The sequence below is a fragment of the Hyperoodon ampullatus genome, assembly GCF_949752795.1.
Source record: "Hyperoodon ampullatus genome assembly, chromosome: 2".
Taxonomy (NCBI): Eukaryota; Metazoa; Chordata; class Mammalia; order Artiodactyla; family Ziphiidae; genus Hyperoodon; species Hyperoodon ampullatus.
This window is the reverse complement of record NC_136915.1, coordinates 19,944,143-19,956,965: the sequence shown is the minus strand read 5'-3', so window position 1 is coordinate 19,956,965 and position 12,823 is coordinate 19,944,143. Positions and strand designations below refer to the sequence as shown.

At 53.4% G+C, this 12,823-nt stretch overlaps 1 protein-coding gene across 2 annotated transcripts in view; it reads left to right on the top strand.

The window, feature by feature from the left end:
• STPG1 (sperm tail PG-rich repeat containing 1) overlaps window positions 1-8,497 on the top strand; it is a gene marked incomplete at both ends in the record, with an annotated part of 41,327 nt that extends 32,830 nt beyond the window's left edge. The window contains 2 exons of one of the 2 annotated variants that reach the window (XM_079696905.1): window positions 6,442-6,641; window positions 8,421-8,497. In XM_079696905.1, coding sequence (XP_079553031.1) covers window positions 6,442-6,641; window positions 8,421-8,497 — 277 coding nt within the window. Of the gene's footprint in view, window positions 1-6,441; window positions 6,800-8,420 lie in introns of those variants that run through there. The other variant, XM_079696904.1, reaches the window with a different exon arrangement.
• Between the last annotated feature and the right edge of the window lie 4,326 nt (window positions 8,498-12,823).

The following is a 12,823-nucleotide window of genomic DNA, read 5'->3' as shown; positions in this document are numbered from 1 at the left end:
TAGAGGGTGCAGCTGTTTCGCGGCATGGAGGCTCAGGCCCCCACCCTGACTCTGGAAGCTTCTTCAGGGAAACGATGAGAGGAGGGTGAGGGGCACTCGGTGTTTAACCGCCTTCCCCAGAGCGCTGTCATTTGGCCTGCATCCAAGTTTGGACGAGTGGTTTGAAGTAGCCTCATTTTAGGGCATTGGCATCTGTCAGTCAGCAGGCCCTGGAGGTTTCTGGTGCTGTGCTGAGGACTATGAGGGAGCTCACATGGACAGAGCACCATCCATACCTTCAGGCTCACCTGGCAACAACTCCAGAGCAAGGCAGAGGAACGTGCCACAAAACGCCGGATCGTGTGGGCCCCAAGGTTGCGTGACCACACTACCCCCCCATGGGTGCCAGCTTTCTGATGGGAGCAGTGCAGTAGTGCTGGTGTGTCTGGGGGTATCTGGGGGGCACTGGCTCTCTGTGATGCTTCGTGAATGGTGGATCCTCGGTTAATAAACCTAGGAAGCACTGCATACAATCCCTCTGCCCCTGGGTGCATCACAGTATACATGAGCTTATTAAAGGCTCTGAGAAGGCCCGCAGTAAAGAGACCTGTCAAACCCAGTGTCTCTTAAACTTGGGTTCACCCTGCTGAGTGGACAGTGCCCCAGCCTCCATGGCAGGCTCTGTGGTCTGGGGCTGCTCTCAGCGCCTCCCTGGGCCTTTGTTTCTCCATGTATGAAAAGAGGGGAAATCTTTCCATTTCTCACACTCTGTGACCCCAGCTTTGCTCACCATGTCACTTCGGAGAGCATACGGAGGCAGTGAACATGGGGCCAGGCAGGACCCACAGAGAAAGTCCAGTATATATTGTTGAGGTGACATGGAAAGGATGAAGTTGAGAAATCTGTAATTTCATTTAAAAGCAAAGAGATAAAACTAAAGTGTGCTGTTGGTTATTCCAAAGTAGCATCCATCTGTTTATGTGGGACGATGGAGAAAGGGATATAATATAAAGAAAAGATACAGCTGAATATGGTGGTATTGAAGGAGTATCCAAACTCCAGTCTCTCAAATTCAAATTCTGTTTCCTCTCCTGTGACCCTGGAGGGAAGAGAGGGCCAAGAGCACCTGAGGGCCCATCCTAGGGTTGTCAGGCCCCGGAGAAGGTCTGCGTTGTTTCCTCCCCATCGATATGTTGAGACTTTGTCTACATCAAGCCTAGTCATACTCAGATCTCCGGGGGCTGCATGGGGCAGTGGTGGAGAATCTGAGAATCATCACAGTGTTACTTTTGTGGAAGCACGGGCTGCCCAGGTGTCACACGCATGTGACAGGATGTGAGGCCTCCCCTTGTTTCTCTTGCTTGGAAGTGTGTGGCTCCCCATTCATGGGTGGTGTTCCAGTTTGCAAAGATGATATTTCGGCGCTGCTTTCTTCAGGATGCAGGAGGACGGGGGAGACGTTAATTCTCGCTGGGGTCACTGGTGCCATGTTACCGACCCCTGCTGGCCTCCTGAGCTGGGAACCGGCTGCAGAGGCTGTGGCACCGAGGGCATAAGCACAGGCAGGGAGTCAGGCCGCTGAAATTCCCGCCTTCCCCTCTCACCAGCCCTGGGAGGCTGGGGGTGGGGGTGGGGGGCGGGACACTTAACTCCCTGGGAATTCAAATTCATCCTCTGTGAGTTGGGGCAAGCACACTTTACAACAGGCTTGCAAGGATAAAAAAAGATGACCCACATAACTCACCAGGTCTGGCAAATTGTGAGCTTTTGACGTGCGTGATTTGTACTTTCATGGAAACGTGTGAGCGAGCCTTCTGCACTCACCTGATGTTTCTTGAGTGGCCCTGCAGCACAGATGCTGTGAGGGGCTGTAGGGTCATTGGCGTGGCCATTTCTGGGTTCCTCAGCTGAAGAACACATCAGAGTGTCTCTTTGTCATGGCCACGTTGCTGACTCAAAAGCTAAAAGGATTTACTAGCTTCCGGGGGTCTCTGGAGGAGGCTATCAGCCAGGTTTTCACTTCTGTAGGTCTTCAGCATCCGTCACAGTGATGACTCAATGGATCAGGGTGAGTCAGGGGAAGGGCTTTTGGAGATCAGAATACTTCCTCCTAGGTGCTGCCTTCCAACTCACGCCAGCTGGGAGATGAAACACCCACTGACATCTTTCTAACCCTTGATCTGCTTCCTGGAGTTTTCAAACCACTGGTTTTGCTCAGACACGCTGTCCTGTCACAGCCAGAGCCGAAGAATCAAGCCCCATCGGCCCCACTCCAATTTGGGTAATTACGTTGGACCCACCTAAAGTTCCCCTGGGATTTTCAATTAGCTATGGGATGCTTCTTCCCAAGCAGCTGTAATCTGTCACCCACTCCCTGTTAAACAGATACCGCATTCCACCCCAGAGGCAATCGGCTGCCCTTTAATGATGAGAAAAAAATTGCCCCTTTATCCCTCCCGACCCTGGGAATCCCTGAGGCAGAGTGAATCTGTGCCTGGGAGTGTCCCGAGGGTCTCGGATGCCCTCCCCAAGTGACCTGCTGAGTTCTCTGAGACATTCATTATTCTTTGGTGATTTGCAAACAGCTCACACTGGAAGCTGCAAACACAACTTAATCCAGTTGTGGCCAACTCAGGGCCTTTGACAGATGTTTGTTTCCACGGGGCAGGACCAGGTTGGCTTTTAAAACTGGGCGATGAGGCTCATAAATGCCCTGGTTACAATGCACTGTGGCTGCCCAGGGTTTGATTCAGTCTGACCTCAGTGATTTGCCCAGCCCCATGATGACATGGAAGGACCAGCCCTGGGTGATGATAAAACTGTCAGGTGGGGTTCAGATGCCTGGGCTCCCCTACTTGCTTCAACCCCTCTGCTTCTCTCTGCAGTTAGGCAAATGTCCTCGGGAATAGGGACCAGGGCCTCAGTGATGGATAAGACACCATCCCCTGCATTAAAGAGCTAGGCAAGTAAAAAGCATAGAAAAGTAATGTGTCTTGTGCAGAGAAGAGAAGAATGGCTACAATGTATTGAGGGGCCAGCTTCCAGCCACTCAGAGTTTTCACAGACTTTCTACAGCTTTATTTTCCAACTCTCCCACGGGTCAGGATTGTTACATAGAGTTTACAGGGGATGCAGACTCTCCCCGGTGGTAGAGCAGAGGGTGGAATCCAGGTCCATCTGACTCCAAAACCCGTGGTCCTCCTCTATGGAGCCCAGGAAGGGGGGCGGGGGAGGGGGAGGATGTGGCCGGGGGAGTCTCCCTGGAGGAGGTGAGAAGCAAAGAGGGAATCAGAGTTGGCAGGGAAAGGAGGTGCTCCTGGCAGAAGGAACAGCACGGCAAAGGCACGGAGTCGTTGGACAACGCTGTGCTGGGTATTTCTGGTCATTTCTTTTTTTTTCTTTTGGCCGCACAGGGTAGCTTGCGGGATCTTAGTTCCCCAACCAGGGATCGGACCCGGGCCCACAGCAGTGAAAGCATGGAGTCCTAACCACAGGACCACCAGGGAAGTCCCTGTGCTGGGTGTTTCTGGGAGGTGACCTGGGAGTTAGGCTGCATTGAGAGGCCACTGGTAGGAGTTTTCCTTTAGCTCCTCCTCAGGGCCTGTAACGGGGGTTGCTCGGAAACCCAAGCGAACAACCCAGAATTCACGGGTGGAAGGAGGCTTGAAGGCGGTCCAGGGGCTTAGCCTCTGGCTCCTTGTGGCCCAGTCCCGGCCCCATGGAGCACGGCTTGTCCCTCTTCCAGGCTTTTGCCCCTGCTGTTTCCTCTGTGGGAAATGCCCCCATCTCCACCTTTTCTACCCAAAGAATTCCTGCTTACCTTTCAGAGCAAATGTTACCTCTTCTAGGGTAGATTTCTGGATTCACCCAGGTGGAATTAGTCTCTCTCACCTCTATTCTAATATTTCATGTTAAAAAAAAAATGGTACCAGTAAAGCACTTGTTAATCTTCTTAACGACCCTGGGAGGCAGGTATTATTATCCACTGTTTTACAGATAAAGAAACTGAGGCTTAAGGAGATTAAGAGACTTTTCTAAGGATGCACAGCTGGTGGATGGGGAAGCAGAGATTCTAACTCAAGTCTGAGTGCAAAGCCTATAAGTTGTCCCTGGTCATGATTGTCACTGGCAGTGGATTGTCAAGCCCTCCGGGGCATTCAGGGTCTGTGTCTTAGCACAGAACAGTCTGGACGCCCCCAGAGTGCCTGGCACAGAGCTGCACACGGGGCTGACACTGTCCGAAGATCCAGGGAGCTGAGTTGGTGGGGCAAAGCCTCTCCTGGGCATGTGGATGGAGGGGAGGGTGAGGGACCTGTCTCACTCACTCTCAGCAAGAATCTGGTGAGACACTGACCCCCCACCCCCGCCCCGCGCAGCTCCCTGCAGGCTGTCCCTGGTCAGGAGAGCAGACATCTCACAGTTTCCTCAAAGACTCAGGGCGACCCGGACCCATGGAGTAACCTCATGCGGTGATTGGCTCATTCCACCTCTAACTTCCAGGAATCAAGCCTGTCTCTCAATGATCAGATTTCTGAGGGTGCTCTGAAGGGGTGATGCAGCCGGAGCAAGGAGACGCCAGCTTTTATTTGTGAGGGGAGAGTGGTGGATCACACACTATAACCAGTTCTTCCACGCAGACTAGAGGGAAAGAAAGGAGGCAACGTTTTTCCCCCTTTTCCTGTGGGCACCTTTAGCCTAAATATATACATCCAAGCCAGCTGTTCCTCCATCCCAAGATGTGAGCCTCTAGCAGGTTTACGATGGCTGCCAGCAGCCTCCGCTGGCAGTGGGATTGTCCACCCTGCCCCAAGGTAACTCTGGTGAGAGGTCCCCTAACCTCACTTTTCTGAGCCTCCGTTGCCCATCCAGGCAGCGGATGGTGGTGCTGCAAGGGCTCGTACTAATAACACAACAGCTTTTACTGAGCACTTACTGTGTTCGGACGCTCTGCTAGGCACCTTACATAGCTTTTCTCCAGTCATCAACCCTCATATAAGGAGTGAGTGTTACTGCTCCTTGTTGCCAGGAACAGAGAGGTCCAGGGACTTGGCTGCCTGGTATTCAGACTCAGGTCTGTGTGACTCTAAAACTTGAAAATTCTCCTCTACCACAATGCCCTCCCCATCTTGCTAGTCACCAAGACTTGAGTTCCAGTGCTGGCATTACCACGAACCTGCTCTGTGACATTGGGTGACTCACTTTCTCTCTCTGGGCACCAACTTCTTAAGCAAAATAAGGATGTTGGATAAGACATCTCTAGGTCTCCTCTAGCTCTCCGAGTCTAAGAATGCCTCTGCTTCAGAAGGTGTTGGCCAAAGGGCAGCAGAGTTCCAGTGGCTGGGCATCCCAGTTCCCTCCTCTGTTTGGATGGGTTGGCTTTGAGCTGTGGTGAGTCTCCTGGGGCCATTCAAGGCTCTGAGAAATCTCTCTTTCATTTTGGTGAGAGACCTTAGAAGAAGCTTCAGATGTGAGGCAGAAGTGGGCAGCCCTTCTATTGCATGGCCAGGAGGGTAGGACATTTCCTGTTAACAATCCCAGGATTCCTGGACAACCCAGCAGACCTCTCTGAATCAAGGCCAGATGGGAGGTCACAGCTGGAAGGGACCTCAGAGGTCGTCATGTCCAACCCCCTCATTTTACAGATGGGGAGACTGAGTCCCAGAGTGAATTAGTAACAGAGTGAGGGCTCGAATACAGGTTCTCTCTTTCATTTATTCTCTCAATAACAGGCTTAAAAGACTCCCTTTCCTGAAGGGGGGAAGACAGACCTGAAAACAACAGCAATCTAAGTGGTGATCGTTATTCAGAGGTCTCTTGATTTCCAACCCAGTATTTTTCCACTCCTACATCCTGCCTTGCCAAAAAGATGTTAATAAGTTTCTGAGATGTCAGTGCTAGAATGGCCTCTAAAGATCTACTAGTCTTGGGATGGCAAATCCTTGGAATTTGGGATGCCTCTTCCCATTTCCTGGCCATGGCAGACATCACAAGTGGCTCACCAATGCTCTTCCCATAGAGCCCAAACGAGGCCTCAGTTCTTTACATGGAGCTCCAGCCAGGCACTACCAAGTGATCAGTGTTGGGACATGGCATCGATGCCTTCTGCCATTCCTGAGTAGCTCAACGACATCTGTCATCCACAACGACAAATGTACTGAGCTCTCACTTTGTGCTGGGTCCTGTCCTGACTACCGTGTTTTAGGTGTATCATCTCCTTTAACCCTGAAAACAAGCCTACAGGGTAGGTACCGTTATGACTGCCCTTGTGCAGGCGAGAAGACTGGGGTCCAGGGTCCCCAGATCACTAGCAGTGGAGCCGGAAGAAGAAAGAGGTCTCCCAGTGCCTCATCCAGTCCTCTTGCAAATGGCTGGGCACTGGGCAGGTCCTGGCTATGTCGAAAAACTGCCATTTCTCCAATAGACTGATTTAGTGACATCTTCCCATTTTTGTCTTTTCTGAAGGAGAAACCCCATCCTAAATTCCTCTGCCCGGCCTTTGCCTCTTCCCCTGAAGCCGCCTCTTCCAGGCCCTGGGCAGTATGAGATCGTGGACTACACGAGGCCCCCCAAGCACCTCATATCCAGTGCATCCTTCGTGTCCAACACCAGCCGGTGGACAGTGGCGCCGTCCCAGCCAGGCCTGCCCGACCCGCCCGGCCCAGGTCAGAGGATTGCTTTCAGTGATTGTAGAAACCAAACCTGGATTTGTTTGTCATTCTTGGGCCATCAAATACCACTGATTTATAGGCTGTTTGCCAAACAGTTTACAGGGGTTAGAGTGGATCTAGAAGACTTTTCAGCTTACACTTTCAGAGTATGAAAGGTGGGTTTTTGTTTTATTTTTTATTTATTTTTTTAAGGTGAAAGGGCTCTTAGAGATGATCCAGGTCAGGGATTTATAACTGAGGACTATGAATGTTTCAAGAGACACAAAGCTGGGCTCCAGGGGGTCTGTGACCCTGAAATTGTCTGCAGATTTGGAGCACGCTGATATTATTTTCTGGGGAAAAGAGCCATAGCTTTTGTTTAAAAAGTTCATGTCCTTAAGAATGTTTAAATCGCGGGTCTAGTCTGGCGGGGTCATCTCCCAGATGGGAAAGGCCCGGAGAGCAAGGTGTCATAGCCCTGCGGAGGGTGAGTGGAAGGCAGAGGCCCAGACTCTCTCCCCTCAACGCCTTGTCTGTCACAAAATAAAACAGGGCTCCACCCGAGCAGCCCTTTCAAGCCATAGAGTTACCCCCAGGATCTGCCTGAGAGCTGATGGTCTGAGGGACTTGTTCCCGTGGGTGGTCCCTGCACTCCCCTGCCTACTTGGAGCCCCTAGCTATTTACCACCCCCGACACTGGCCAGAGTTTATGGCATTGGGGGATGACAGGTGTGCTGATGGGCTAGTGGCGTGGGAGGGGAAGGTGAGAGCTGAGGTGGCCACCAGGCCCGTGGAAGTCAGGCTCTCAATGAGCATCGCTGATGCTCCCACCCTGCGGAGGCAAAGGTGACTGAGGCTCGGTGCTGCCCCCCCGAGGCGTCCCCTTCCCTCCACACACACAGGTGAGCAAAACGTAAGGTAGGCGGGACAGGGAGAATATAATTTTCATGGCTCTGTCCTTGGAAACGTAGTGATAAGCCAATAAGATGGCAGAGGTTTGACCTACGGGTCATCTGGTCAGTCCAGGCAGAACTCAGCTTGGTCCCGCAAATGTACGAATGCCCCATGGAGTGGTGGTGCCAGGACCCCGGAGACCAGCCGGATCCTCGTCTAACCCTGTTTGGCCCAGTCCTCTAGGAGCTTTCTCCAAGCATCTTCTCCATGAGGGCACCTGGAGTGCAGGTGCAGGCCAGGGCCTGCTGCTGTGATCACCTAGGCCAAGGTGGGCTTCCCTGAGGGCCTCCCAGAGTAAGTACATGCAAACATCTGCCTTCTTGGCTTCCAGTGGGCACAGATCTACCTGGACCCCTCAGCAGCTTCCTGAGGGTGTACCGGAGGCCGTGCGTGGCCCTCGTGAACACATCAGCATTGACACGAGAGTTTCCAGCCACCCCAGGTTGTGGTTCCCAAGCCCTGCATGGTCCTGGCTGCTATTGTGATAGCTTTCAGTTTTCCCGAAATTTCTGAACTAATTCAAAGCAAAACCGCATTAAGCTGACACCTTGCTTCTATAAGAGTATTGCTCTATTCATTTCTTTTCAAATTTCCTACAAAACTCTTCCGTAAATTTTCTTCTGTTAAAAAAGGTAGTGAGTTGAAGAAGGTGGGGAGCTGGAGTTCGAGTCCCGCCTGGGCCAGTTCAGAGCCGGATGACCTAGGGCCAGTCCCTCCCTCCCTGTCTCCCCACATGTCAGGTGCAGGGGTGCCGCCGGCCTCACCCGCTCCGACGCCGAGTGCCAGGACCTTGAGAATTGGCCTTTTCTCTCTCAACACTGTCTCTCTCTCCTCTCACAGCCACATACAAGCCGGAATTCCCTGGAAAGCAGTCCTTTCTCTACAATGTGGACAAGAAATGGATCCCAGTGTTGTAGTCACCTCATCCGAGCTCAAGGAGACCCCCCCGGCCACCAGCTGTCCCCCCAGGCACCCCGGACGGTCATTCAGAGAGCGCCCATCTCGTGTGTGACGGCTGATGACTTGGGACGTCCTTGCCCCCTGCCTGGTGTTACAGCTGGCCTGCCATGCTTGTCCTTGTCCTGACCTGCCCCCTGGAGCGTGGACCCCCGCCCCACGGACCCCCGTGGATTCCTGAGCAGACAGAGCCCCCTGGGCTACTTGGCCACGTGCCCTCCGGCCTAGCTCGGCCCGCCTCCCCTCAGCCCTCAGACCTCGTGCAGCTCAGGATCCAGGAGGAGGTGGCCGATGGCAGATGCCCCGTCTGGAAGGCTGATGTTGAGCCAGGGCTCTGGGGCCACAGGGTGGGCGGCGCAAGGCCGCGGCCCCGGCACACTCCCATGCTCTGGCCTTGACCTCCAGACTCCTCCCGGAGTTCCAGGAGCCAGGAAGGCCCACAGGCACTGTGACAGGGACCTGAAGGGGTTGCCTGGCCGTCACCCCCAGCTCAGCCTTCGTGTCTCGCCCTAGGAAGAGCATGGCAGCATCACCGTGGTCATGTGAGCTCATCACCCACTTTCAGGAGAGGCCTCCACATCCATTTGTTGGCTCCGTGCACAAAGGGCAGATGTGGGCAGGACCCTCTGGGGCCAGAGCCCTGGGCACAGCGGTTCTGAGGGGCGCCTGCAGGTTCTTACTTTTGCCCGGCCTTTCCCCTCCCCTGGGCTGGTCTCCGTCCCTCCCACCTTGTGCTCAAGTTCAATATGATCTTTAACGGATCCTTTCTGGCCTGCCGAGTCGGTCCCCCTCAGCAAGAGGATGAGATTCTCAAAGAACCAAGAGGAACTGGAGTTAACCACACATCCCCTCCTTCCCCAACTATCCACTTGTCTGGGGCTTTTGTAAGTGGAAGCCTCTTGTGCCGCCTCCCTCCCCTCTGCGTGTCCCTCCCTTGCCCTTGGCTTTCTCCTTTGACTTTCCTCCGTGACTGTTAGTCCAGAACTGGTCGCTGACTGCCTCTCCCTTCAGGGAGGGGCGGGTGAGGAAGAGGGAGGGAGAAGGATGGAACGATGGGTCCAGTTAAACAGAGTTCTCATTTCTCACAAAAGCTGGCCTTGTTGTGAACCTCAGATTCCCGCAGGTGCCCCGCTGCTTTGGGATGAGCGGGAGGCAGCCTGGAGCATGGTGCCAAGAGCGACCAAGGTCTGGACCTAAAGGTGGACACCCTGTGCTGAGTCCGCTCAGGTCCTTAGCTTCTCCTAGAGGTCAAGAGTTGGATTCGAATTTGGAGGTTCAAGGTCAAGCACTTCCAGGGTTGGGTGGGCAGTGCAAGGGAGAAAAACAGGTGAGGCGAGAGGAGGTCCAGGAGCTGAGAAGGCTGCCCATGTAAAGGGCAGCTACCTATTGCCAGATCTGCAGAGTTTTCAAAAGAACCTGGGAATTTTTTTAATGTGAAACTTCTTGATTGGAGATGTTAACAACCATATTTCAATTAAAAATTTTTTGTTCACGCTAAAGGAAACTCTTCTGCTAACCATCAGTTGTCCACTTCGGCGCTAGAAATTCTGGAAGACCCCTTTAAGGCTGACACTTGAAGCTGCACCTTTCTTTGAACCCAGACTCTTGACAGTAGGGCCAGACCTGAAGGCCTTGGCTTTTAGGTCCCTCTGACCCTAGGAGACCTTAGCAGGCCACTGGGCTGGAAGCAGCCAGCCCTGGGATCACTGCAGGCAGAGGCTGGCGGGACTGCATAGAAAACAGGACAGGCCGCTCCTCCCTGGGGCAGCTGGGCTGAGCACCAGCAGATGAGGTCTGTCTCTATAGAAACCCCTCCAAGTGGGGTCAGGAAAGCGGAGACTCTGGGAAGAGAATGGCAGGGCTGCTCTTGGCCAGTAGGAATCAGGGTATTCCATAGAAGACACAGCTGGAGCTGAGGCCCTGAGCTCGGAGGGTCTGTCTGGGTTGTACCCAGCCTCTCTGAAGATGTCATAGGCTGCTCACAGCTCTGTCCAGCCCTGTGGTTCTCAAGCCCCATCTGTATGGTAGGATCACTTGGGGAGCTGTTATAGAGACTGCCCAGGCCCGACCCTCAAAGTTCTGATCTGAGGTAGGGTCTGGGCAGTGGTATCTTTTTTTTTTTTTTGCGGTATGGGGGCCTCTCACTGTCGTGGCCTCTCCCGTTGCGGAGCACAGGCTCCGGACGCGCAGGCTCAGCGGCCATGGCTCATTGGCCCAGCTGCTCCGCGGCATGTGGGATCCCCCCGGACCGGGGCACGAACCCGTGTCCCCTGCATCGGCAGGCGGACTCTCAACCACTGCGCCACCAGGGAAGCCCTGGGCTGTGGTATCTTTATTAGCATTCTTGGTGTGATTGCAAAGTGTCTAGTTAGGGTTAGGATGTACTGATAGTATTTTCCAAAATTTAATGTGCATGCAAATCACTTGGAGATCTTATTAAAAGATCTCGGGTGGGGCCCGAGAGTCTACGTATTTTTTTTTAATTGAGATATAATTGAAATACAACATTGTATTAGTTTTAGGTGTGTTTCTAACAAGCTCCCAGGTGATGCCGATGCTGCTGGTCCATGGGCCACACTTAGAGCAGCAAAGGTCTAGTAAATACACCTAACTGTGGAACTCTTCATCTGGCCCTCCATGTGTTCATCCAACTGCCTGTCAACCTATCTATCCTTCCCTCCCTCCCTCCTCCTTTCTCCTCATTATTTGTTCATTCCCTCACTCCTGCGTTCCTCATCCATCCTTTTCTCCCCTCACTCACTCGCTGTCTACCGTGCAAAGCTACCTGCAGTCAGGGGATGGCAATTCCTCCAGCCACCAGCTGCGTTTGCAGTGACCCCCGTTTGGAAAGGACTTACCTTCACTCCTTTCACCTTTCCACTCTTTGGAGAAGGACAACCCCGGAATGGCTGCTGTCTGGCTCAGGAGCTGCCCTTTGCTCCCCGACCTTCTCTGAGGGCAGGGCAGAATTTCCTCAAGCCTTTCAGAGCTCTCTTTGCTTGAGGTCCAAATGGCCTTCCTAGCCATAGACAGCCTCATCTGTTGTCTGTTCATGTGGAGGGTAGAGAAATGGGCCCTGGCATCTTGGCTGGAGGCTGTGGGTGGAGGTGGATGTGGAGCTGCAGGCCCCACCCCTGAGCTCGGCAGCAGGCTTTGCACTGGTCCCCATAGTTCCCTGTGTGCATTAGTCCAGCCAGACGCTGGCAGGTCGCAAAGGCAGCAAGGCCTATGGAACGACGGCCATAGAGCAGTGGTTCTCGACCTTGAGTGCACATTGTAATCACCTGGGGGGCTTTAAAAGTACTGAGGCCTGGGCCCCAACCCCAGAAATTCTGATTTAATTGCTGCAGGGTGTGGTCTGGGCAGTGGGGATAAAAGCTGCCTAGGTGATTCCCATGTGCAGTCAAGGTTGAGAAGATTGCCTTCCTGCTTCTGGCGGCCCTGGAACGAAACGAACAGATGCGGAACACCTCTGCGTGCCTGGCCGCGTGCTGATACTCTGCATACGCTCTGCCATTTCACCCTCATGCGGCACCCAGGGTGACGTAGCAGCGAGGCCCGGAGTAGGCAGAGCAGCTCTGGGTGCTCCATGGGGTCGCTCCAGCAGTGCCAGGCAAGCTGTATTGGAGTCAGAGGCCACAGGAAACATCAGTAATACTGACCCTCTCGTCAAAGTTTTGATATTTTATCATGTTTTTTTGGCCTTAATTTCAAAAAGCATTGCATTGGACTGTGACTTAACTTGATTACTGAGCTCTTTGGCTCCTCTTAATTTTGCACCTGAGGCTAGGGCCTCACTTGCCTGACCTGAGTCCTGGCCACAGGGCCTTGGGAATTAAGACTCTAGACCTCCTGTCAGAGCCGGAAGGCCCTTGGAGACATCCACGGTTTTCATACTTCTTTTTTTTAAGTTTAGTTCAGACAAAAGTTAATATGAGGGGCTTCCCTGGTGGCGCAGTAGTTGAGAGTCCGCCTGCCGATGCAGGGGACACGGGTTCGTGCCCCGGTCCGGGAAGATCCCACATGCCGCGGAGCGGCTGGGCCCGTGAACCATGGCCGCTGAGCCTGCGCGTCCGGAGCCTGTGCTCCGCAACGGGAGAGGCCACAACGGTGAGAGGCCCACATACCACAAAACAAACAAACAAACAAACAAAAAAGTTAATATGAGAAATCTTAGTATGTAAACAAAGGAAAGCAGAGCTGCTATGACTGAGTCTGGGGAGGATGCCCAAGGGCTGCCTGCTATCTCCTCCCCCACATTGTAGGGGCCTTTGAGACCCACCAGT